The 27306-nt window shown below is 41.7% G+C and overlaps 1 protein-coding gene across 3 annotated transcripts in view; it reads right to left on the bottom strand.

Annotated features, from left to right (window-relative positions):
- LOC145343007 (coiled-coil domain-containing protein 192-like) overlaps nt 1-27306 on the bottom strand; it is a 57243-nt gene that overhangs the window by 16533 nt on the left and 13404 nt on the right. For all 3 annotated transcript variants that reach the window (XM_080188732.1, XM_080188733.1, XM_080188734.1), the window contains 2 exons: nt 14157-14288; nt 1601-1657 (listed from right to left, as the gene is read on the bottom strand). In XM_080188732.1, the coding sequence (XP_080044858.1) occupies nt 1601-1657; nt 14157-14288 (189 nt within the window). The remainder of the gene's footprint in view (nt 1-1600; nt 1658-14156; nt 14289-27306) is intronic.

The following is a 27306-nucleotide window of genomic DNA, read 5'->3' as shown; positions in this document are numbered from 1 at the left end:
AAAGTTTTCAACATACTTGCAAATATTGGAAAGAATGTTAAGCCATTCAAATCTGCTAGAAGGCACAAAGGGAAATCATTGTTCAAAGCTTAACACCGTCATGCCGAAGGAAAAAGAGAATCATTGTGAAATAATTTCCCAATGTGTGAAACACACAGGACACCTAGATTGGTTGGTGCCAAAACCAACTGCTATTCCGGCAGCATGTACAATGGTGCACTGAATCGGTGATGCCCAAACTAAATTGCTACTGACCACCAGTTCAGTGCCATCCTAGTTCCTAATTCATTAAATGCAGCAGATGAGAAAGTGGCAGGAGTTTATTGAGTCCACAGTACAGAAACAAGCCATATGGTCATATGGTGTAGGCCATCGTTTATGCTCCACATGAACCTCCTCCCATCCTCCCTTATTTCATCCTATTAGTATACTCTCCGATTCCTGTTTCTTTCTCAAACACTTCTCCTTAAATGACATTGATGCTATTTACCTCACCTACTCCCAGTGGCAATGAGTTCCACATTCTTGGGCAAATTCCCTATTGGATTAGTGAATATCTTATTTTTATCATAGAATCATAGAATCTCTATAGTGCAGAAGTAGGCTATTCGGCCCAACAAATCTGCACCGACAACAATCCCACCCAGACCCTACTCCTGTAATCCCACACATTCATCCCGCCAAGCCCTCTAACCTATGCATCCTGGGTCACTCAGGGGCAATTTAGCATGGTCAATGCACCTAACCTGCACATCTTTGGACTTTATGACTTATAGTTTTGTATTCTCCTCCATAAGTTGAAGCATTTTTTTTATCTCATCAAACCTTTTGTTATTTTAATAAACACCAGTCTTTTTTGTTCTGGAGAAAGGAGCTCCAACCTGTTTAGACTTTCCTGATAGCTATAAATGCTTGGTGTTGTTATCAGCCCTGCAAATCTATTTTTGCGACTTCTCTGGTACCTCTATGTTCTTTTTATACTCTGGAAACCAGAAATATGCAAAGTACTCCAAGTGTGGATTAACTGAGCAGTATGTTCCATTTTTCAAATCACAACTCACCAAGAATTGGTAAGTATTTTAGGAATAAAAGAAAAACATTTGGTCTGACAATCCTGTCTTTCTTGACTGACCTGAAAAAAATACTTTTGCTGAATTATCCCCAAGATTTCAGAATTAATCCTGTCGTAAGTGAGCCACTAATGTGACAGCCACAGGTACATGACCAACATTACAGCAGGAGGCAGCCAGTGGCAAAAAGAGAAGAAATAACCCTCAAGAGCATAACACAATTTTAGCGACAAAGTATTGCTGCCTGGTGGCATTCAAGCCAATGTACAGTAACAATGGGTGGCATCTGAACATGTCAGTGGATCAAACTTCCTGATTTCTTTAGTAATCTAAAATCAATGGCAGACAACAAATTCTGCAAGATTCACTGGGATTAATAATTTTCAAAAAAATAATTTGAGTTGCAATTCATCGTGATGACTAAGGAAACTTATTAATTTATATCAAACACATTTATTTGATTTGTAAACCTCTGGACTGAAGACAAATATATTGGTAAATTGGAATGATAATAATTTAACCATACTTACTAATTGTACCAATTGTCCTTGGACACATTTATTTTCTGCTTCTAACCTCTGGATGTACTACAAAGGAGAAAAGCAAAGCAGTTTTATAAAAGATAGCCCCTTGTCAGAGAAATACAGCCTGGAAATTACAACATGTAACACCTCTTGTTTGTATCAAGTTACTCTGTCCTGTTCTTTAATGAAATTAGTAACAGGTCTATTTTAGGCAGTTTAACACCTCTCAAAATATCATCTAAAGGAATTTGATATGAATGAATTATTTATTTACCAACATTGTATAGCATATTGTCCAAATTTACATGTATTTTTAATGCTGTACTAGCTTGATTACATATTTTATATTTTTAATAGTGGATGATAACTTTTTAATATATATAGATTATTTTTGTACATGTGTTTCCAGAAGCTGAAATAATGTAAATGTTATGTTAGTAGGGTCTAATGATAGCACTACATAAGATCATTTGAGAAATGGGAGATGCAGGTCATGAAATTTGATAAGACCCATAAGTAGCCATAGGTTCGGATTGCATGATTAACTCGAGCCCATTGTTTCTGATGCAGACTTGTCCGCAAACTTTATACTTCTGGCTTACTTAAATGGCTGTAGATTGTAGGCAGCACTAAGCATGATGTTGTGTCTGGGTGCCTGAACCAGACACACAAAACTGTGAATGGCTAGCACCAATTAAAGCTCACCTGCATTTCTTAAAGGAGAAGCACATTCTGGCTGGAACAGGTATTAGAGCTGATTGTGGGAGAGAGTGTGAGCAAGAGGAACACTGAATTAATACATTGTGGGAGAGAATGGGCCTCAAGTTTGTCTGATGCTGCACTGGAAATGCAGGGCAGGAAAGTTGTCTGGGGTTGCTCTAGGCAAACTGTTGGAAGAACTGTGAACAGTTCTGGGCAAAACAACTTAAGAAGGATATACTGGGCATGAGCAAGTGCGCTGTTGATGAATTCGGATGATACCAGAACTCCAAGTATAAAATTATTCAAAAATAGGTGGGAAAGCAGGCTGTGATGAGGAAGATCTGCTAATGGATTTGACAGGATTGGGCTAGAATCTTGCACATGGAGTTTAATGTAGATAAATGCAAGATTATCCATTTTGGCTGGATAAATAAAAGGGCAAATATATAAATGGGAAACAGATTCAAAAGGCGTCTGTGCAGAGGGATCTGGGTGTCTTTGTACATGAATCTCAGGAACTGGGAATGCAGGTGCAGAATGTTATAAGGAAAGCAAAATGGAATCTTGGCATTCATTGCAAAGGAGCTAAATTGGCCAAGTGTTGTTACAATTGTACAAGGCATTGGTGAGATCATACTTTGAGTACTGTGTTCAGTTTTGGTTACCTTCTTTGAGGAAGGATGTGGTGGCATTGGAGATGGTTCAGAAGGGGTTCACTGGATTGATTCCAGGTTTGAAGTGCTATCGTATGAGGAGCAGTTGAGTAGCTTGTGGGCTTGTACTCACTGGACTATAGAAGAATGAGGGGGATTTGATCAAAGTATATAAAATCCTCAGCGGGATTGATGAAGAAAATGTTAATCAAATGTTCCCATTTCTAGAACAGTCTCGGACAAGGGGTCATAGTCATAGAGTAAGTGAAGAGAGATTCAAGACAGAACATAAGAACATAAGAAATAGGAGCAGGAGTACGCCATCTAGCCCTTCGAGCCTGCCCCGCCATTCAATAAGATCATGGCCGATCTGAAGTGGATCAGTTCCACTTTCCCACCCTCTCCCCATAACCCTTAATCCCCTTGCCTATCAAAAACCTATCAACCGCGTCTTAAATATATTTAGCGAGGCAGCCTCCACCACTTCAACGGGCAGAGAATTCCAGAGATTCACCACCCTTTGAGTGAAGAAGTTCCTCCTCAACTCCGTTCTAAACCGCCCTCCCTTTATCTTGAGGCTGTGCCCTCTAGTCCTACTGTCCAGAGATAAGGAGAAGCTACTTCTCACAGAGGGTTGTGAATCTATGGAATTCATTGCCCCCGCATTCAGTGGATGCAGAATCAATCAATGGATTCAATAAGGAAATAGATAAATATTTGATCAAAAGCAAGATAGAGTGTTATGGGAAAAGGTAGAGAGGTGGAGCTCGGATGAGATGGAGATCAATGATTACATAGAATGGCAGAGTGGACTCAAAGGGCTGAATTTCCTACTCTCGCTCCTAATTCTATGTTCCTAAAATGTGAGTAGATAGATATGGCAGTCAAGGCTAGATTCTATTCCCAAGAACCTGGCTTAGTGCCACAAGATATTCAATGACTGCACATGAGCGGTTAAGTTCAATGCGTCTTCAAATGCTATATCTTCCCAACTGCCCCAATAATATCACAAAAGGCTCGATACACCATATCACATATCTACCAACTATCTCTATGAACCATGACTCTTTCCTAATATTCATATTTCTCGCATCACCCTCACACAATTAATTGCAATCCTCACCCCTACATCTCAAAGCTCACACATACTGCAAGCCGTTCAACCATGACAGTCACGTCACCCAAATGTATTGTACCAGATTCAGTGACACATTTTCATCTCTCTTGTAGAGCAAGGTAGTGCACAACCAGAATTAGTAGGAACCAACTGGTTGGAAAAAGTCACCCTGCATTTCTTGATCCCATGATTGTCAATAGTGGAATGACCAAAACTGAAACCATTAAAGTTGACAGTGTGTTCATACTTAATCTCACCTTCTTACAACCAGTTTCCTTCTCATCCTACACTTGCTTCTGATTTACAAGTTGTAGTTGGTGTAACCATGTTCCTCTTGCACTCTACTCCCTCATCACACCCCAAGCCTTCTGAATTTCTCCTTCAAGATACTCAAGAACTGAAAACTGACCAGGAGAGGGTGGAGAAAACAAAGAGGAGCAAGAGAATGAAGAAGAAGAAATACAGGGCTGGATTTAGACTGGCATCTCGCCCAGCACTAAGAGATCTGATGGGGAACCCCTATCAGCTCCATAGAGAAGGCCTGGCTCTATCAGGCCTGATGTGGGTATTGCCGGCGTTGGACTGGCGTAAACACAGTAAAAAGTCTGACAACACTGGCAACCTCTGCAAGACATGCCGGATCATCGACATGGATACCATCATCACACGTGAGAATACCATCCACCAAGTACATGGTAAATACTCTTGCAACTCGGCCAACATTGTCTACCTGATACGTTGCAAGAAAGGATGTCCCGAAGCATGGTACATTGGGGAGACCATGCAGACGCTACGACAACGGATGAATGAACATCGCTCGACAGTCACCAGGCAAGACTGTTCCCTTCCTGTTGGCGAACACTTCAGTGGTCATGGGCATTCAGCCTCTGACCTTCGGGTAAGCATTCTCCAAGGCGGCCTTCACGACACACGATAGCGCAGAGTCGCTGAACAGAGCCACATGAGGATGGTCTCAACAGGGATCTTGGGTTCATGTCGCACTATCTGTAACCCCCGTGACTTGCCTGGGTTTGCAAAACCTCACTTACTGTACTGTCTGGAGACAATACACATCTCTTTAAACTGTGATTAGTGCTCCTTCCACTCACATTATCAGCCACTTCAGGTCTTGAACAGCAGGTTAGGTGTAAGGATTCGCATTCTAATCAGTAATCTCTAAACTGTCTGTGCTTTATATGCTCTGTCTGAGGCCAGAACTCTCCATTCACCTGACAAAGGGGCTAACCCCGAAAGCTTGTGAGTATATTATCAAATAAATAGGTTGGACTAAAACCTGGTGTTGTCAGACTTTTTACTGTGTCTATCAGGCCTCCCAGAGGATTCAGGATGCCAGCCGTGGAACTCCCATCTGCCAGTCATTCTGAGACTGGCGGCTCCTCATATCTGTCAGCATCAGTGAAAGCGGTGGCAGCTGTCAGCATTGCATCCACCAGAAGCCCAGGATCCAATCAGTGGCCCTGGGCCAATGGGAAGTGAGGGACTACGAGGATCACAAGGTGAGGACTGGAGGAGGGAGGAAGAGGATCAGAGGCTTACAGCAGCCCCCTCCGTTCCCCAACAGGCTTTGCCAGGTGATTGTAAAGTGGAATGGGAAAGCCATGTGACTCCCATTTAATCCCAGTTCCAGCCCTAAATTGTGGTGGCCTCAGAAATAATAAGTGTCGATTGGTTCATGAATGAACCCAGCTAGCATCCTGGGAGTCCCATGCCAGTCCCTTCTACGCTCCAACTTAACTGGGGGAGATTTTGCCATCGCTGGGAGACTGACACAGAGCTTCTCCTGTGATTAAGTGGGGCCGTCCATCATAGTGCCTGCCACAGTGTGTCTGCATTAAATTCAGGTTGCTGCAACTCAATCTCATTTTCGTAGCCATCAGCTTAGTGGCTGATACTACTTTAGAGGGCGCATTAGAGGCAGAGTCTGTATGTAACAAGACAGTAGGCATGTGTGACCTCCTGCTAGGGCAAGAGACAAGGGCAGTACAGGTGTCAAGTCTCTGAATGTCACAGCTGAGCTCTGCTATACAGGACTAGGAAGAGAACTTGTTAAAGCAGTATACTGAAAAGGCTTAGTGCACTGGCAGGCCTGCCAGAAAGACTGTGGTCACTGTACAAGAGCAGGGAGAAGTCCAGCTCCAAACTTAGCACAGGGATTTGCACAGAGGTTGGAACCCAGCATGGAAGTGGACTCGTGATACAATGCTTGATGGCTGATGTCTCAACCGCCATTGCAGTACAAGCAGAAGATACCCAACGTCTAAGTATTACGGTGGTGTGATAACCCACATGACTTGCATGGGGAATCACTGATTGACTTGCTTGTAGGATTCATTGAATACAAGCTCCTTGGGGATTAGTAATTAACTAAACAGGTGGACCCTGTTGGTCCATTATTTCACTGTCCCATTTGGGACCAGTTGTATTCACCACAGGCTTGTGGTTTTGCTTTAATTTATGCAATAAAGCACTGTTCCTCCACAGCCAATTCCTAGAGTTATTATAGGTGGAAGCTCAGATCCAAACCATGCAAGCTCAGCGAGCAACTCTGTGTTCAGTGAGAACGAATTACAAATCATTCTGTCTTGCCACAAAAAAGCAATTGGAGTGAGCATGTAGTTTCACATACATTGCAGGCTTCCTTACAGTGCAGGTTCTAGTGACTGCTTGCACATCACCTTTTGGGTATTGTCAATTGCATATTAATTGTATTCAGGTGTGGTCATTTATTGATGATTTACTATTGTTCCTTTACACAAATAGAAGCAGACTGTCGGGTTTGGAGGTGCATGTTTGCAATATGTCTCTGTAAATAACAGCTTACATGTTGTACATTTAAGGCTTCAATCCTACAGGTCACCATCTGACTATTAGAGATAGAAAAGGTGCAGCCTGTCAGTTGTGCCCTCCATCAGAAACAAAACAGATGCCACTTCCTCAACATCCAGCTTGTGTATGAGCCTAGGCAGCAAATCATGCAGCTCTGTGCTTGATATCCTCTAAGCAGTCATGGTACCTTCATTTTATTGCACGTCTGCTGTGTTAGATGCATTTGAGCCACCACTGCAGAACAAAAGGTGGCTACTGGACGATAAGGCCTATCCGTTAATAACGTGATAGATGTTTCCAGTACACAATCCATGCACATGAGTGCAGCATGCAATGTGAGGAATAGAAACTGGCTCACAGGTGTGGAGTGGGAGGTGAAGGGGCACACAATTGAGAGGGAAGGTGGAGGGTGGGGGGCCCAATGCTTTCTTGATTTCCTGCAATTTGGTTTGGAAGAGGTAAGTTGAGGATAGCAAACTCGCTCAGAGGCCAATTGGAGTCATTAAGTCACCAATTGGGGAACCTCCTATAAAGCCTGCTTTCCCCGTCAAGGAATATGGCAGAGTTCAGCACTGACTTAGAATAGTTGTTTTTGCAGAGTTCAGAGACCATTTTTCAAACATGCAAATAGTGGCCAACTTTATCAGGACACTGGACCAATGTTCCCTCTAATTTATGTTTGCTGTGCACGGTGATTTGTCACATTGTATGGTTCATTTAAAGCTGGCATGTAGCTGTGCATGGGTGCATCTTAAACATTGGAACATTGCCTGTGCGCAACTGATTTGTTCTTGATGTAGCATATGAATATAAACTATGCTGATTGATAGATAGTCTCAATGATAGTGATGTGGTGAATTGAACAATGTTTAATGTTGTGATGCAGTTGACAGGATAGCATTGATTTTGACCACAAGTGTTAGGGGATTGAGCTATGAGGAGAGGCTGAATAAACTAGGCTTGTACTCGTTAGAGTTTAGAAGAATGAGGGGAGATCTCATTGAGACGTATAAGATGATGAATGGGATGGATAGGATAGAGGTGGAGAGACTCTTCCCGCTCAAAAAAGACAGTAGGACTAGGGGGCACAGCCTCAAGATAAAGGGGAGGCGGTTTAGAACGGAGTTGAGGAGGAACTTCTTCACTCAAAGGGTGGTGAATCTCTGGAATTCTCTGCCCGTTGAAGTGGTGGAGGCTGCCTCGCTAAATATTTTTAAGAAGCGGGTTGATGGGTTCTTGATAAGAGAGGGGATTAAGGGTTATGGGGAGAGGGCGGGAAAGTGGAACTGAGCCACAACAGATCAGCCATGATCTTATTGAATGGCGGGGCAGGCTCGAAGGGCTAGATGGCCTACTCCTGCTCCTATTTCTTATGTTCTTATGTTCTTATGTCACTAAACTTCTCACTGCACTGCATCCAGGATTTCGGGGCTTGATGCCTGGCGTTGACTGTGTGACTACTTGCCTTTTGAGCATGTATGTAGAGTGTCTCCTGGTTCCCAATGGATGCAAAGCATCTCTCTTCCTTTCCATCATCTCCACCAAGGACCCAAGTACATTGTCTAAAACTTTGGAGCCTGGTCTCCCCTCTGCTGTGCAATGAGTCAATCGTTCATAGGTCATGACTGTCAGAGCTTGCTCCAAACATAATGCATCTGCTCTTTAAGATAGGTGTTCCCAAACTGTTGAAATATGGGGTCTGAAAGAGCACTCCCACTCTTTTTGCTTCTACATGCAGGTAAATATGCTTTAAAAACGTTAGATCATTTGTCATATGCTAACAAGTGGTCACTTTAATTTTCTCATTTATATAGACGCAGATTTATATTTTTGCAATACATTGCTCTATCAACCTAAATCCTAAATGTTTCGATGTTTGAGACTTAACGCTCTTTTAATTGATAATGCTAGTTTAATTTGTAATAAGCACACATTAAGTGGGGCTAGTTACTCATGATAATGGGCCCCTGCTGAAGCATTCACTCAATGAACAGTGGGTTGACTGTGGCTAGACACTGAATCATTTAAAAAGGCAGGCAATGTGAAGCTGACATGTTACCTGAATTAAGAGCCGGCAAGGCTATTGAATTTAGTCCCTGGAATCTGTTGTTTATTTGCCCCTTCCTTTTATTATAGAAAAATCATTGAATCCCTCTAGTGCAGAAGGAGGCCATCTAACCCATCAATCCTGCATCAATAACAATCCCACCCAGGCCCTATCCCTGTAAGCCCACTTACACTGCTAGTCCCCCTGACACTGAGGGCCAATTTACCATGGCCAATCAGCCTAATCTGCACATCTTTGCAATGTGCGAAGAAAACAGAGCACCCAAAGGAACCCCGCACAGACCAATGGGGAGAACGTGCAAACTCCACACAGACAGTCACCTGAGGCCAGAAATGAGTCCCTGACACTGGGGCAGCAGTGCTGAGGTAGCAGTGCTAACCACTGTGCTAACGTGCCACCATGCTGCCCTATAGCTCTCTGGGCTTTGGAATTGTTGCCCTGAACTGGATAGAGCTGATATTTAAAAATGATATTTAATTAAAAACTGGGAAAGTACAGGCCTAGTCACTTAACTTCAATTCTAGACAAGCTACTGGAAGGGCTCGTTACAGGTACAGGACACAATGTTTGCGCCCCCACCTGGTGAATTAGGTATCTGGCGATGGCTTGCATTCTTTGAATGTGGTATCTAGAAATGTACTCCCACTCCTTCTGTTCCTGCATACAGGTAAATATACTTTTAAAATTTAATTGTTTGCTGCATGCTAACTGATAGACCCTTTAGTATTGATATTTATACAGATGTACATTTATATTTTTCCAAACTGTGACAGCTTAAATCCTAAACATTTCAATATTTGGGGTTTAACATGTTGAATTGCTAATGCTAGTTTAATTTGTAATAAATAAGTCTATGTATTTAAGGAGTGTGATTCTTCACTGAAGCTGAACTGAAATCTTCCGAGAACTAGATTTCACTACAGAAACCTATATTTCTAAACAATTTGGAAGAATTTAAAAATCACAATTGAAAATGTTGAACTGGACCTATTAACACAGGGCATATTTGATATTTGTTAAGTTCACGAGTTCAGTATTTGTTCAGTGGACATATTCTTGCTGTAATTTTCAAGAATCAATGTTCTACAGAGTGCTTTTATCTCACAAACAAATACTCATCATGAGATGTAAATAAGCTATAAATCATCTCAACCATTTTTCTCTCATAAAAAAAATTCTCTGGGAAACTAAGTACATAAACAGATATGGATTCCATCTGGAACATTTCCCACTGACTGAGAATGGAAAATTCACTGCTTAGATGGGTGGCACAGTGGTTAGCACTGCTGCCTCATAGCCCAGAAACCTGGGTCCAATTCCAGTCTTAGGTCACTGTCTGTATGGAGTTTGCATGTTCTCCCCATGTCTGCATGGGCTTCGTTTGGGTGCTTTGATTTCCTCCCACACTTCAACAATGTGTGGGTTAGGTTAATTGGCCATGCTAAATTGACCCTTAGTGTCAGGGGGATTAGCAGGGTAAATACCAGGATTATAGGGATAGGGCCTGGTTGGAATTGTCAGTGCAGGCTTGATGGGCCAAATGGCCTCCTTCTATGCTGTAGGTATTCTATGATTCTAGCTCTGTTAATAAAGTATATAATAGTGATCAATACACTGGGAGCTGTATTTAAGTAAAATGTTGACTACATAAAAGAGCTGAGAATGTGTTGAGTGTTGCAAAAAATACTTCTCAGCTAAAGCCTTATAGTAGAGAACAGCCCCTCTTAGAGAGCAAGAGATCAAAATAGATTAATAATTAGATTTTCCAAACATTATTTTAGCATCAGTGGCAGGGCCAGGTGACCAGCTGCCTAACAGTCTATCTCTTAGTTACTAGAAACTGAACGTCACTGAGCTGTGTTGATTTTCTGCTTCATTTTCTTTACCTTTTGTGAATTCCTCATTTCTATAGATCTAGATTGTCTTCAATAATTTCATCATGCAAAAAATTGGAGATTCTTTGTCATTAACATTAAAGATCCCAATAAACTCCATGATGCTAGAAAAGATGCTCCAAGTGTCATGTCTAATGGAATCATAAACAGGATTATAATATCTACAGTGTACAATGAGTAATCATCACTCAATTTTATTTTGTACTCTGTATCTGTTCTCATCCAATCATTTATATTTATCCATTGCAATAAAAGTTTCCTTTTGCAGTAGAGTTTATACTTTCAATTGGAAATTAGAATTGCAGACTTTTTAATATACACGAACCTCAAAGCAAGATATGGGCCAGAACTTTCTGGCCGTTCACACCTCGCTACCACAGAAAGCGAGGACAGAGAATTTGGCACTAAGCCAAATCTCCGTTCACTGCAGAGATACCAGAAAATCCCACCAACGTGAATGGCCAAAAAATTGCGTTCATGAAGAGAGAGAGAACATAAGAACATAAGAAATAGGAGCAGGAGTAGGCCATCTAGCCCTTCAAGCCTGCCCCGCCATTCAATAAGGAAGTATCAGCACTTTGTGATGCCGTGTTCTAATGTGCCAAAATCATGGAATGATAGTGTGTTTTTGTCCACTGTGATCCACATTGCAAGTTCCCATTCTCGGTTCGATGACATGGATTTATTGGACTAAACTTTTGGGTTAAGTGTGGAAAATGCAAACCTGGACAATTGCCAGGTCACGAGCTTGCCTCGAGTAGGAAATGGAAATGATGCATAACATTCGCCTCTTATGTGATGTTCGGCATCTAATTAGCAGCCACTGGGGTAGGAACAAAGGCAGGAATTTTAACGCTGCCCGATTTATACAGGCCTTGGCATTCATTACTGTGGTTGCTGTTTAACTCAATCTGCAGTCATCTCCAATATGTCCCAAGAGACTCTGTGACCAAGAACCCTGGGCAGGGCTGTCCTCCTGTACTCTGATGCCAATGCAGACCTTGATGCTATGTTAGAGGCTGTGAGGGAGAAGAGGGAGTTCCTATTCCCAGGGTGTGACAGGAGAAGACCACCCTCACAGGCTAACAGTCAGGCAGCAGATTGCTATGATTGTGAATGACAGAAGTGGCACCAGGAATCTTGGACTCTGTGCTAGAAATGGTTCAATGATCTCCTGTGCTCTCAAAAGATCAATGCCACCCCTTACCCTCAGGATAAGTCCTTGGGTACTTAGCCTCCAGTAGTCATATCAGCTGAGGACTTCCAGGATCCTACTACTCCTAAATATGGGAGGAATGTGTTTTCAGAAATATCAGAAAGACTCTGAGCCAAAGGACATCTCTTACTTTGCTACACTGTGCATTTATCAATTGACCATCAGCTCATTTTGTACCCATTAAGGCCTCAATGACCTGTGTGGTCTACTTATTTCCTAAGTTTTTGTACTGTTATAGTGCTAATGAGGACCTGCCACCACTGTTAGGGACCAGATTAGTTACTCATAGCCTAGACCCCAGCTGTTTTTGATTTTGGCATTAGTTTGAGTATGAAGTGTTTTGCTCCATGTAATTCTACTGACCCACTAGAAGCTTTATTAAAACAAACTTTAAGTAACAATACAATTTAACGATAACAAAAAGAATTAGCGTAACTTTTACCAATTGAAAAACTTAATAAGGTATATTTCTTAACTGCTAGCTGTATTTATTAGTTCCAATTTAAGCAATATTCCTCAGAGTCGTAACTTCCTCTTCAGAATCAGTTAGCAAACACAGATCTTTATCTGAGTTGTTAGTCCTCAAGCCTTTTAACACTTTTGGAGGTTCTCCATCAGTTCTCTTAGCGGTAGTGAGGCGCCAGTCTAAATCCTGCCCTGGTGGTAATGGTAGAGTGGAGGAAATGCTGGGCCATGAGTTGACAGATTGTGATCCTGCTCCTGCTGATGGCCCACAGCACCTCATGGTTGCCCAGTGCTGAGTTGCTACATCTGTTCAAAATGTATTCCATTTAGCATAGTGGTTGTTTCACAAATTTTGTTTTGCTTCACAAAATGGTGGAGGGCATCCTCAACATGATGACAGGACATTGTTTCCACAAGGATTGTACAGTGCTCAATCCAACTGATACTATCATGGACAGATGCATCTGCAACAAGCATATTGATGAGAATGAGGTCAAGTATATATTTCTCTCTTGCTGGTTCCCTCACTATCTGCTGCAGACCCAATCTAGCAGTTATGTTCTTTACGATTCAGCCAGTTTGCTCAGTGATGTTATGGATTGTTCCTGGTGATTGACATTGAAGTCCTCAAAAAGAGTACATTCTTGTGTCCTTGCCACCTTCAGTGCTTCCTCCAAGTGGTGATCAACGCGGATGAGCACTGATCCTACAGCTGATGGAGGGAATGGAGTGGGTACTTTTTCATCAGCAAGAGGTTTCCTTGTCCATGTTTGGCCTGATGCCATTAGATTTAATAGGATTCGGTGATAATTTTGAGAGCACCCAAGCACCCCGACTTTATACCGAGGTGCCACCATCTCAGCAATCGTGTTGGTGGTGTCTGGGCCATTGTCTGTAAGGCACGATTCTGTGGGAATGACTACATCAGGCTGCTGTTTGCCTAGTCTCTGAGACGGCTTTCTGAATTTTGGCACAAGTCCCAAGATGTTAGTAAGGAGGACTCTGTAGGATTGACCGGGTGAGCTTACTTGATGGTTGATAGTGGGTGGTCCATCCAATTTCATTCCCTTTAGGCTGTTTAAGTGGTTTGGTAGAACTGACTGGCTAATTGAGCGAGCACGTAAGAGTCAACCATATCATTGTGGATCTGGAGTCACATGTAGACCAAACCAGGTAAAGATGGCATATTTCCTTCCCAAATGGGACATTAGTGAACCAGATGGGTTTTAATAACAATCAATAACTTATGGTTACCCTTAGACTTTTAATTCCAGATTTTTATTGAATTTAAATTCCACCTTCTGTAGTGAAGGAATTGGGTCTCCGGAGCATTAAGCTGGGTCTTTAGATTATAGGTCCTGTGGCAATACCATTACTCCACCCTGAAGAATGGAACACTTATTCCTACTTCTGAGTTTGTGGAAAAAAATGATTTGAATCCAGGTCACACTTTTTTCAGATTTTTTTGCACAATAGGGTAATTCAGCCTCTACTTGTCTTTTTTGCAGTACTCTGTTTTTCAAACTGTACACCTGACCTCTACTGCAGAATGCATATTTAAAAATTTGTCAAATTCATAATGAGGAATGATTAATATACCTTGTCTTTGGCACACAGTGTTTCCTCATATAATCCTGCAGATTTTAACTTGTTTCTCATGACCTCCAGCTGCTCCTCAAGCCATGTGACCTGGTCACTTAGATATATTTTACATCCTTCCATTTCTGCTAGCTGTAATACAAATAAAAAACAGTTTTTATAATATGTATTTCAGGAAGAACAGCTTGGTTTCTCAGAATTATCTGTCTTCATTTGCATAAACAAACAGCACAGTAAGTTTGCACAGTATCATTTTTCCATCTGAATCATAAGTCTCCATGCTAAATGCAGAGGTTATTTTCCTGAATTAACAATATTTTGTGAAATCAAACTGTAATATATGGTGTGCAAGTCAATACTGAAGGCAAATTTTAACAACTGTAATAAATATATAGCGTAATGACCCAGATTTTGTGGTCAGGAATGACAGCACCTACACTTTTGTACTGAATCCTGAGGTAATTGGAAATCCATTTCAGCACGACACCCACTGCAGGAGATTCAGGACCTGAGAAGGTGGAAACTCCTTAAGCAATCTGATTGAAAAATCCTTACTGAAGCACACAAAGTCTGAACCAAGAAGTATATATTTGAACAGTTAATTCAATTTTGTACAGAAAGCTAGAAGAAAAAGGAGGAAAGAAAGATGGGATTAAAAGAGATAAAAGATTCCTAAAGGAAAAGTTTATTTTTGTTTAATTTAAAACGGTAATTAAAATCTGAATGAGACTCCGAACTTGGAACCAGATTATATTTAATAAAATGACCTTGTTGGAGCTCATCTGCATAGTTGAAGATGGATCCTACATGCTTCCAGAGGATGTCCTGCTTGGCAACTCAAAAGAACAAAATTAAGATGAGGACACAGCAGGAAGGCAGTGAGAACACAGTAGGTAAGTCTCATTCTAACTGTCATACCACCCTGTTTCCACACGGAGAGGGCAGTTAAAATTGGGTGGCAACAAACTTTTATCTTTATTAAATACTCAATTCCGTCCCTGCCAACTTCCCACCCAACCCATCAACACTGCAGCTTCTGCTCTGATCCCTAGCTTCCTCTGGATACTCTAATAATTCTAATCCCTCCAAATCTTCAAATCAGGATTTAGCTTTAATCATTTGAGAGCTGGATTTGATTTAAAGGTAATATTTTCAAGATAAATTGTATCAAAATGCTTTTTATGGTAGCATTGTCAAAAAATTCCCAAATATGACACGGGGATACTGCATGTGTGTGACAACATAGTTTGAAAACTTGTTAATGGTGTCAGTTCTGGCTCAATGACTAATACTCTGACCTGAGTCAGAAGTGATGTGGAGATGCTGGTGTTGGATTGGGGTAAACACAGTAAGAAGTCTCACAACACCAGGTTAAAGTCCAACAAGTTTATTTGATAGTAAACCCACAAGCTTTCGGAAATGCTGTTCCTTCATCAGGTGTGTAGAAAGTTGAACTTTGAGTCTTCTTACTAAGTCAGAAGGCCATGGTTCAAGACCTATTCCAGGGATTTCTAGATTGATAGTCCAGTGCAGTACTGAGAGGGTGCTGCACTGTTGGAGTTGCCATCTCGTAAATGAGATGTAAAACTGAAGACCCACTTGCCCTCCCAGCTGAACATAAAATACACTATTCAAAGATCAGGGGAGCTCTTCCTCATGTCGGGACCAATATTTATTCCTCAACCAACAATGCTAAAAAAATTGATCTGGTAATTATACAGCAGTTTACTCTGTACATAGTAGCCGCTGAATTTCTTACAGTAAGTAGTGACTACTTTTAAGAAGTACTTTGTTAGCTGTAAAACACTTTGGAGTGTTTTGAACCCATGGAAGATGCAACTTAAATGCAAGCTTTTCTTTATACTAAAGCTTCAATTTTTCAGTTAAATTTGGTAGCCTTCCAAAGAAACATTAGATAGGGATACAGAAAAATGATCATAAATTTCAGACTACAAAATGAAAGCTGTAATTATTATTTGTATTTACAAATGATTTCTTTATAAAATGGTAAACTTCCCAAATTTCATCAGGTGATTTTAAAAAGATAGTATAATAGCAACAAAGTCTTATTTGTATATGCAACATTTTAATTTTGCATTCCTGCAAATGTAATGGCTGGTTACCCAGGTAATGTGGTTTCTGGTGGTGGAAGGTCGGGGGAGAGTGGGAGGAGGAGGGGAGTTAGTTAATTATCATGGGCAACATGGCCTCCTCCAACACAGTGCATTTTTACCAGTGGCACGGAAACATCAGACAGCATACATACCCAAGGGCCAATTCAGTTCTTGATGAGCCAATTAACGGCCACTTAAGGACCTTATCCCACTGCCACTGGGATTTAACCAGGGGCTGAGAGACCTGTGCTAAGTGTCCAGTGTAGCAGCTTTCACTGGGCGGACTGCATGCAAGGCAGTGTCACTTTAATAGGCTTCTAGATTATCAATGTTTCAAAGTGGCAAAATACTTGGAAAAAGAAAGCCAAATATTTCATGCTGTCTCAAAACTGGTACTTTACATCCACTGAACTTCCCTTAATTAACCTGTAACTGACTCAGAATATCACTAATCCCATTAGACTTTGGCATCTTAATTGATTGTCCAATGAAACAAAGATACACTAATGCAGGAATAATACATTGAGTGCTGTATGATAAAATAACCTATTTGTTAAATAGCTGTATAACACTTGACTTGCCATGAATTCCATAGCAGAAAATCTGGTTTTTTAATTTGAAAATAAACAGTTCAGTCAATGCTTACTGGAGCTATTCAAACACACGCTGAGTTCTTAATTGAGAATTTTAACTTAAATTTTAGTTATTAGTCAGAAGTAGGCTTACATTAACACTGCAATGAAGTTACTGTGAAAATCCCATAGTTGCCATACTCAGGTATCTGTTCAGGTACACTGAGGGAGAATTTAGCATGGCAAATGCACCTAACCAGCACATCTTTCGAACTGTGGGAGGAAACTGGAGCACCTGGAGGAAATCCACGCAGATACGAGGAGAATGTGCAGATGCCACACAGGCAATACCCAAGCTGGGAATTGAACATGGGTCCCTGGTGCTGTGAGGCAGCAGTGCTAATCACTATGCCACCTTTAGCCGCTACTCATGAGTTAAGTTGCAGTCAGAGGGGGTGGAGATATCTTCTGTGTAATGTTTGTTGTGAAATTTCCACATCTTCATTATTTGTAACAAATAGCCAACCTAGAACTGTCCTCACTATATTTATAAAGGTGCATGTCAAAAAGTTGCACTTTTTCATCCATGGTGATGTCCACATATTTCCAATTTATTTTAGTTTGATTTCAAATACTGGCGGAGATAATTTATCTGGCAGTCAAAATTATAGCATTTCAAGTGTTTTAGTTCCCTGATAAATTTGTAAGAAGATTTAAGAGAAAATGTTAATTTTCTTTTCACAATGCATTACATGTAGATAGAAATTACTGTGTAACTAATAATCATAGAGTCATGGAATGATACAGCAAAGAAATAAACCATTTGATCCATTGCACCTGTTCCGCCTCTTCAAAACAGCTATTCAAAATGACTCACGCACTTGATCTTTTCCCACAGCCCAGCAAGTGTTTCATAATACAAGGTTAGATTGGTTTACTCTGTATTTGCTTTCATATTAAGTCTGTAATGCAGAGAAAAGTGTAATTAAAAGGATATTTCCTATAAATTTGCAAATACAGGAGCCAATTTTTCAAAATAATCTGTGGTAAGTCACCATCGTGATCTTTAATCTTTATGTGATATTATTGTCCATATCCATGTAGCATTGGACATGCACAAAATTACTGATCAACATTGAATTAATTGGCTTTGTATGCACAGAGACAAAAAACCTGTTCAAAAAAATGTAACTTTTGTCCTGTATTCATAGAGTCACAGGATCCCTACAATACTGAAAGAGGCCAGAGTCTAAGTGTTGCTCAACATAACACAGTAGAGAGTACTCTTTCCAGTTTGAGGATCTACAGAACAATGTTGGGCCAGTAGGTTGAGATCTTTAACATATATCCCATTTGTGGTAATTGCATGTTAGAACAAAGAACAAAGAAAATTACAGCACAGGAACAGGCCCTTTTGCCCTCCAAGCCTGCACCGACCATATTGCCTGATTGAACTAAAACCCCCTACCCTTCTGGGGGCCATATCCCTCTATTCCCATCCTACTCATGTATTTGTCAAGACAGCCCTTAGAAGTCACTACCATATCTGCTTCCACTACCTTCCACAGCAACAAGTTCCAGGCACCCACATCCTCTGTGTAAAAACTCTGCCTCGTACATCTCCTTTAAACCTTGCCCATCGCACCTTAAACCTGTGCCTCCTAGTAATCGACTCTTTCACCCTGGGAAAAAGCTACTGACTATCCATTCTGTCCATGCCTCTCATAATCTTGTAGAATTCTATCAGGTCACCCCTCAACCTCCGATGTTCCAGTGAGAACAAACCTAGTTTTCCAACCTTTCATCATAGCTAATGCCCTCCATACCAGGCAACATCCTGGTGAATCTTTTCTATATCCTCTCCAAAGCCTTCAAATCCTTCTTGGGAGTGTGGCAACCAGAATCTTTTCTATATCCTCTCCAAAGCCTCCAAATCCTTCTTGGGAGTGTGGCAACCAGAATTGAACACTATATTCTAGTACAGCCTAACTAAGGTTCTATAAAGCTGCAACATGACTTGCCAATTTTTAAACTCATTGTCCCAGCCGATGAAGGCAAGCATGCCATATGCCTACTTGACTACCTTCTTCTCCTGCATTGCTACTTTCAGTGACCTGTTACCTGTACACCCAGATTCCTTTGCCTATCAATACTTTTAAAGGTTCTGCTATTTACTGTATATTTCCTATCTGTATTAGATCTTCCAAAATGCATTGCCTCACATTTGTCTGGATTAAACTCCATCTGCCATCTCTCCGCCCAAGTCTCCAACTGATCTATGTCCTGCTGTATTTTCTGATGGTCCTCATCGCTATCCACAAATCCGCCAATCTTTGTGTCGTTCGCAAACTTACTAATCAAACCAGTTACATTTTCCTCCAAATCATTTATATATATTACAAACAGCAAAGGTCACAGCACTGATCCCTAAGGAATGCCACTTCTTACAACCCTCTGCTCAGAAACACTTGTGTTAAATTGTAGACAAGTGGTCAGGATTAAAAGGCGATTTACTTGAAACGTTATAAATAGACACAGACTAAAATGCTAGTGGTTAGTTTAGGTGTATGTTTGTAATATGCAACTCTGTAAGTAAATACAAAAAAGTGTGCAGAGATTAGTTCTAGTTCTGTCCTTCACTAACTGGCTTTCTAGAGTAAGAAAATCTGTGCCATACATGGATGTACGTCACGCTGCCCCTGGGCACTTGAAATAAATGTTCTGCTTTCCAGTGTTAACACGAACAACACTAATAGCACAAGACAAATGCAATTTTGTTACAAAAATCTATTTTTCCTTCTTGACTTTCCCATAGTCTACCTTTCTTCATTCTTTCATAGGGTGTGGACATTGGAGGCTATGCCTTTTATTGCTCATCCCTAATTGCCTTGAGAAGGTGGTTTCTGGTCAATGATTAACCCAAGAATATTGGGTTAATCCCAAGAACCCAGTGATGGTGATGCCACTGTGTCAAGGCAAAATGGTTAGATTCTCTCTTATTCGAGATGATCATTGACTTGTGTGGCGCACATGTCATTTGCCGCTTATCAGGCCAAGCCTAAATGTTGTCCTGGTCTTGCTGCATTTGGACACAGACTGCTTCCATATGTGAATGGTGCTGAATATTGTACAACCATCAGCAAATATGCCCAGTTGCAACCTTATGATGGAAGGAAGGGCATTGATGAAGCAGTTAAAGCTAGATGGGCCGAGGACAGTATACTGAAGAATACCTGCAGCAGTTTCCAGGAACTGAGATGATTGACCGCCAACTGCAGTGTTTTGTAACCTTAGCCTGACAGCAAACAAGATCAGATTCCCTCAATTAATTTGCTCAACTGTGGCCAGGACAGGTAATAGGATCCAGTGAATCCAATTTGCCCCCAGCCAAAGGAAAAAAAACAGTTAAGAGTTTTACCTTCCTCCCAAAAGTTTAAATTTAAGTTATACTTTAGCTGGATTGTAGTCTTTAGTACTGTTGCTGGCATGTTATCAGGCCCAGAGCGTTTGCAGTATTCAATGTCTTCAGCCATTTCTTGATCTCATGTGGAATGAATTGAATTGCTAGAAGACTAACATCTGTGATGCTTGGAACGTCAAGAGGAAGCCAAGACAGACCACCCTCTGGGCACCTCTGGCTGAAGATAGTTAGTTGCCAATGCTTCAGCTTTGCCTGTGCTACTGTTGTGTTGTCTCCATCATCATTGAGAATTGGGATATTTGGGGAGCATCCTACTCCAGTCAATTGTTTAATTGTCCACTGCCAGGACTACAGAGCTTATCTGATCTGTTGGTTGTAGGATCACTTAGCTGTGTCTATAGCATGTTGCTTCCACTGTATGGCATGAAAGTAGAGCTATACTGCAGCTTCAGCAGGTTGACATCTCATTTTTAGGTACACCTGGTACATATTCCTGGCTTGCAGGAGTATGTAGCTATATTTGAATGGATTTTCACAGAATCACAGAATTGCAATGGTGCAGAAGGAGGCCATTTGGCCCATTATGTGTGCAATTTTCCTGTCCCACCCTGTATGGAAATCGTAGCGGGTGGGACAGATAACGAAAAGGTCCATTGACCTTGGGCAAGACTTTCCAGACTTTGGCGAGCACTAATGGAAAATCCCATCCTATGTCTACACGGGCTCTCCAACCAAGTGTTATGATTTAGTCCATTCCCCTGCCTTTTTCCTATACCCCTGAACATGGTTTCTGTTCAAGTAATCATCTAATATACTTTTGAATGCCTCAATTGAACCTGCCTCCAACACAATTCCAAGCAGCGCATTCTAAACCTGAACAACTTGTCAGAAAAAAACTTTTTCTCACATCACATTTGCTTCTTTTGCAATCACTTTAAAACTGTGCCCACTCAATATTGATCCCTTTACAAGCAGGAACCCTATTTCTATTTACTTTGTCCAGCCTCCTCATGATTTTGAACATTCTATCAAATCTCCTCTTAGTCTTCTTCTCTTCAAAAAGAACAGTTCCAACCTCTCCAATCTATCCTCATAACTGAAGTTTCTCATTCCTGGAACCATTCTTGTAAACCACTTCTGCACCCTCTCCAATGTATTCACAATCCTTCCTATAAAAGGCATCCCATGGGCTTGTCATCTCTAGCTGTCAAATCATACAATCTACCAAAACATATTCTCATCTGAGGGAACATTAGTAGTAGTATCAGCAGAAGCTGCACACACAACAAGGTGGGAAGTCACTATTATTTTAAATAACATTCCACCTGAACAACTCAAATAGCAGGAACCTTTGCATCAACATCCTCATTGTCTGTCTTATAATCCAACTGTCTCTTGGTAGCAGTTGTAATAGCCCTGTGGAAAGAGCCGTGAGATTGTGATATAGGCAAAGGTATGTTCAGTCAAGGATGCTGTCTCTGTAGCATATCAGAGTAGGAGAGCTGATACTTATAAATGTGGATAGCTTGCAGGTGCAGCAGGTGGTCAGGAAGGCGAATGGGATGCTGGCCTTCATAGCGAGGGGGATTGAATATAAAAGTAGGGAGGTCTTGCTGCAGCTGTATAGGGCATTGGTGAGGCCGCAGCTGGAGTACTGTGTGCAGTTTTGGGCGCCTCACCTGCGCAAGGATATTTTGGCCCTGGAGGGAGTGCAGAGGAGGTTTACTAGGCTGATGCCGGAGTTGAGGGGATTGAGCTATGAGGAGAGGCTGAATAAACTAGGCTTGTACTCGTTAGAGTTTAGAAGAATGAGGGGAGATCTCATTGAGATGTATAAGATGATGAATGGGATGGATAGGATAGAGGTGGAGAGACTCTTCCCGCTCAAAAAAGACAGTAGGACTAGGGGGCACAGCCTCAAGATAAAGGGGAGGCGGTTTAGAACGGAGTTGAGGAGGAACTTCTTCACTCAAAGGGTGGTGAATCTCTGGAATTCTCTGCCCGTTGAAGTGGTGGAGGCTGCCTCGCTAAATATTTTTAAGAAGCGGGTTGATGGGTTTTTGATAAGAGAGGGGATTAAGGGTTATGGGGAGAGGGCGGGAAAGTGGAACTGAGCCACAACAGATCAGCCATGATCTTATTGAATGGCGGGGCAGGCTCGAAGGGCTAGATGGCCTACTCCTGCTCCTATTTCTTATGTTCTTATGTTCTTATAGCATTGGAATACTGAAGAGACAAACACAGCCCACTCTCCCGGCGGTCATATTCTGCAGGTTCCTCAGAAGATGCACAAGGAAAGCCCTGTCCCCATGCAATGACTTCATGGCTATCATCCAGGAGGTTTAAACTTCCCATGATAAATTTCCCTGCACTGGGAATCAGCTGAAACTCCAACTTAAATTGGAGACATTGGATGGTTCCAACTCTCTTACCAGAGTAGTTTGGAGGATTAAAAAGATTTCTAACTCCAGGTTAGCTGTATTACTGCCCCCCTCCCTGAACAGCCACTGGACTTTCCAACTATGCCCCTGACTGTCGATGGCGCTCGACTCATCGATCGACAGTTCCGACGTGCCACTGCAAAAAACCGCACCTACCTCTTCAGGAGATAAGCACAGGACACGGCAGACAGAATACCTTTCGCTGTCCAGTACTTCCCCGGAGTGGAGAACCTGCAACATCTTCTCTGGAGCCTTCAACATGTCATTGATGAAGATGAACATTTCCCCCAGGCCATCCCCACACCCCCACTTCTTGCGTTCAAATAACCGCACAATCTCAAACAGATCACTGTCTGCAGCAAACTACCCAGGAGAACAGTGACCATGACACCACACAACCTTGCCACAGCAACCTCTGCAAAACTTGCCGGATCATCGACATGGATGCCATCATCTCATGTTAGAACACCATCCACCAGGTACGAGTACATTCACTTCCAACTCGGTCAACACTGTCTACCTGATACGCTGCAGGAAAGGATGTCCCAAGGCATGGTACATTGGGGAGACCATGCAAACGCTATGACAACGGACGAATGAACACTGCTCAACTGTTCTCTTCCTGTTGGGGAATATTTCAGTGGTCACAGGCATTCGGCCTCTGATCTTCGGGTAAACGTTCTCGCAAGGCAGCCTTCACGACACTTGACAGCGCAGAGTCGCTGAGCAGAAACTGATAGCCAAGCTCTGCACACATGAGGACGGCCTCAACCAGGATCTTGGGGTCATGTCATACTATCTGTAGCCCCACTACTTGCCTGGGCTTGCAAAATCTCATTAACTGTCCTGGCTGGAGACAATACACATCTCTCTAACCTGTGCTTAACCCTCTCTCACTCACATTATCTGTACCTTTAAGACTTGGTTACCTGTAAAGACTTGCATTCCAACTGAGTCTGTGTCTTTATATACCCTGTTTGTGAACAGAACTCCCACTCACCTGATGAAGGGGCTGCGTTCCGAAAGCTAATGGCTTGTGCTACCAAATAAACCTGTTGAATTTTAACCTGGTGTTGTGAGACTCATATGCACAGCCAGTTTTAAATATCAATGAAAAGGTTTGGTCTTCCAAATTTTGAGACTTTGCATGCCCACAGCATGGGTTTCACTTGTTAAAAAACAGTCAAACCTCTGGTCTTATGAACTCAACTAGTGAAACAGACTTCTTAAATTTTCTAACTGTTTCTTTCTGTGGTTTAGCATTCATTTTGCTGTATTTTTCTCCCTACGTTTACCAAGTCGTCTCCATTTTTCATCTTTAGTGTTCCCTGGTCCTTATACAATCCGTACCATCAGGTAATAGGAACAATTTTTTATTGTCTACCTTATTTAAACCTGTCTTAGCCTTGAAGACCTCTCTGAGATCTCCCCTCAATCTTCCTTGCTCCAAGGAGAACAAACCCAGCCTCTCCAACATAACCTCGTAGCAAAATTCTTCATCCTGGAACCATTCAAGTAAATCTCCTCTGTTCTCTCTCAAAGACCCTTATATCCTTCCTAAAGTGTTGTGACCAGGACAACATGTAATCATTGTGTTGTGGTATCAGCCAGAGAAAACAACTTATAGTAGGTGACTTCCATTAGACCATAAGATAAAGGAGCAAAATTAGACCATTCACTCCTTCGAGTCAGCTTCTCCATTTGACCATGGCCAATATGCTTCACAACCCCATTCTCCCACCGATTCCCTGTAACCTTTGATTCCTTTACCAATCAAGAACCTATCTAACTCTGTCTCAAATAGTTGATGAATAAGTCACACATGATTTGCATGTAGAGATCAAGGCTTGTCATAGCATTCCAATGCCCTTCAAAAATTGGAATTATTCACAGCTAAGGTTCAGGTGATGTTTTATCACAGAATTATTATGCATATGCCAAAAGACAACCAAGTATTTATCGTGCATCTTCCAGGTTTCTGACATTATTTGAAGAAGCAACGTTAAGTGGGTGGTTTTTTTGCTCACCAGAGCTTTCCTCTGCAACAATGACTGCTGATAAATCCCTTAACAGCAGAGTATTGGCTGTCCATATGCTTCAAATGTTACCTTCTAGAGAATTGGTTAGTTCCCAAGCTAGGTTTGTGTGACAGTGGTGGGTTCCATTAGAAAGATGTACAAGAAAAATGAGCAGTACATTTGTTTTTGTTTTGCTACTGATAGTAACACATTTTCTTTCTCAATTTGCAGCCAGGTACAACAGAACAAGGTGTTGATCTCTTCAGTGCAGGGAGTACGTCTGCTCATAGATCAGACTTAAAAGAACTACTTTTATTTTGATGCACGTCTCAGCAGCAGCACTTCACATCTACAGCATCTCCCCCACACCCCACTAGTAGTGGTTCAATTCAGCAGGGTTTAGTATCGCTCTTTGCAGGGAGCTGGCGGCCAGACCCACTGGAATGAAGGGGAGGGCAATCAAGGCCCCCCAGAGGATTGGGTACTGGCGGGATGTCCCTTGGACATTGGCTGCTTGGCAGTGCCAGCCTGGGTCCCCTGGCACTGCCCAACAGCAAAGTGCCAATGCTCAAGGTGCATCCCCAAGTGGGGATGGGGTGGGGCGGTGGGGGTGTCACAATCTGGAGGCCGGCAATTCAGGTTACTGTGTATGCGCCGATCTCCACACTAACAGTTCGGTGCATGTAGAGTAGCCTGCTCAGCAATATGCTGCTGGCCTCTCTAGCAGGAATAGGCCCCACCTGTTGAATTTCAACGGGATTCACACTAGCACACTCTGCAGTGCACAGTGTAGAAGATTCATTTTGAAATTCCCGCTGAAAGAAATCAGCGTGGTTTACTCAGTTTCTAAATGAATTTGACACTTAGAAACGTTCTGGCAGAATCGCGCCCAATGCTTTTATTTCTGATTTCCAGCATCTGCAGTATTTTGCTTTTACATAAGTGATGTTTTTTTCTCCAGTTGTACAATTGGTGAGACCACATCTGGAATACTGTGTTTAGTTTTGGTCTCCTTATTTAAGAAAATACATTAATTTTACTGATATCTGGGATGAGGGGTTATGTTAGGAGGAAATTTTGGACAGGCTGTACCTGGATCCAGTGGACTTTTAAAGAATGAAAAGTGATCTTGCTGAAACATATATGATCCTGAGGGGACTTGAAAGAATGAACGCTGAAAACATTTTTCACCTGTGAGGAAGACTAAAGCTAGGCCATAATTTAAAAATAAGGAGTCTTCCATTTAAAACAAAAGGGGAGATTTTTCTCTCTCAGAGAATCAACAGTCTTTGGAGCTCTCTTACCCAGAGAGGGATAAAGGCAGGGTCACTGAATATTTTTAAGATAGCAGTAGATGGATTCTTGACTAATAATGGAGTCAAAGGTTATTGGGGTAGGTGGAAATGTGGAGTTGGGGCCACAGCTATGGTCTTATTGAATGATGGAGCAGGCTTGAGGAGCCAAATGGCCTATTTCTGCACTCAATTCAGATGTTTGTATTTTCATATGAACTAATCAAGAAACCCAAGGGGAAAGGAAAATAAAGGGAGCCTTCCACCCTGCCACTGCAATTATCTACATATTGATGCAAAAAGGAACAACTGTTATATCCATTCAGCTATGCTTTTCCAGGGGAAAACTGTCATTTTAGTTTTAATTTTAATTTGTGGCACAGCAACTCACTAATGGGATAAGAAAAGTTACATAAAGCGTGAATTCACCAAAAGTAAAACTGTTGAAGAGATATAAGGTGAGATATCTACCAAGTGAGTGTGATAGCAAGAAAAACATCTGTCTGCAGATGCTGGGTAACAAGGGTTAAATTAAATGATATCAACAATGGAGACCTTTCAGAAATTTGCAATGACAGAAACGAGTGTGAAGTGATTCATTTGGATAGACAGAAAGAGGAATGACAATATAGGCTGAAGGGTACGATTCTAAAGAGGGTGCAGGAGCAGAGGAACCTGAGGAGCACAAATCATTGAAGATAGCAGGACTGCTTGAGAAAATTACTAACAAAGAACAAGCGATCCTAAGCTTTAAAAACAGGGACATAGAATGAAAAGCAACAAAATTATAATAAACTTCTCTGGAACCTGGTTCTGCCTCAACTGGAGTACTGTGTCCCATTTCCAACACCACATTCAGGAAAGATGCAATAGCATTAGGGAAGTTGCAAAACATTGAAAGGTTCCAGGCATGAGAAACTTCAGTTATGTGGATAGATTGGAGAAGCTAGGGCTGCTTTCCTTGGAGGAGGGAAGACTAAGAGGATTTTGATAGAGGTATTTAAAATGATGAGGTTTCTGGATAGAGTAGATAGGGAGATTACTGCTCCCATTGGCAGAATGATTGAGAACCAGAGACCATCAATTTAAGTAACTGGCAATGAAACAAAGGTGACATGAGGAAAATGTTTTTATGCACTGAGTGAATTGAATCTGGAATGTTCTGTTTGAGAGTATGCTGGAGGTCAATTCAATCAAGGCCTTCAAAAGAGAATTGGTTATTAGCTTAAGCAAAAAAAATTTATATGGCTATAGGAAAAAAAGCTGAGGAGGGATATGGTGGTTAGCACTGC

Source organism: Carcharhinus amblyrhynchos, chromosome 5 (assembly GCF_965287045.1).
Source record: "Carcharhinus amblyrhynchos chromosome 5, sCarAmb.v2.hapA, whole genome shotgun sequence".
Lineage (NCBI taxonomy): Eukaryota > Metazoa > Chordata > Chondrichthyes > Carcharhiniformes > Carcharhinidae > Carcharhinus > Carcharhinus amblyrhynchos.
This window is presented reverse-complemented; position numbering and strand designations above follow the sequence as displayed.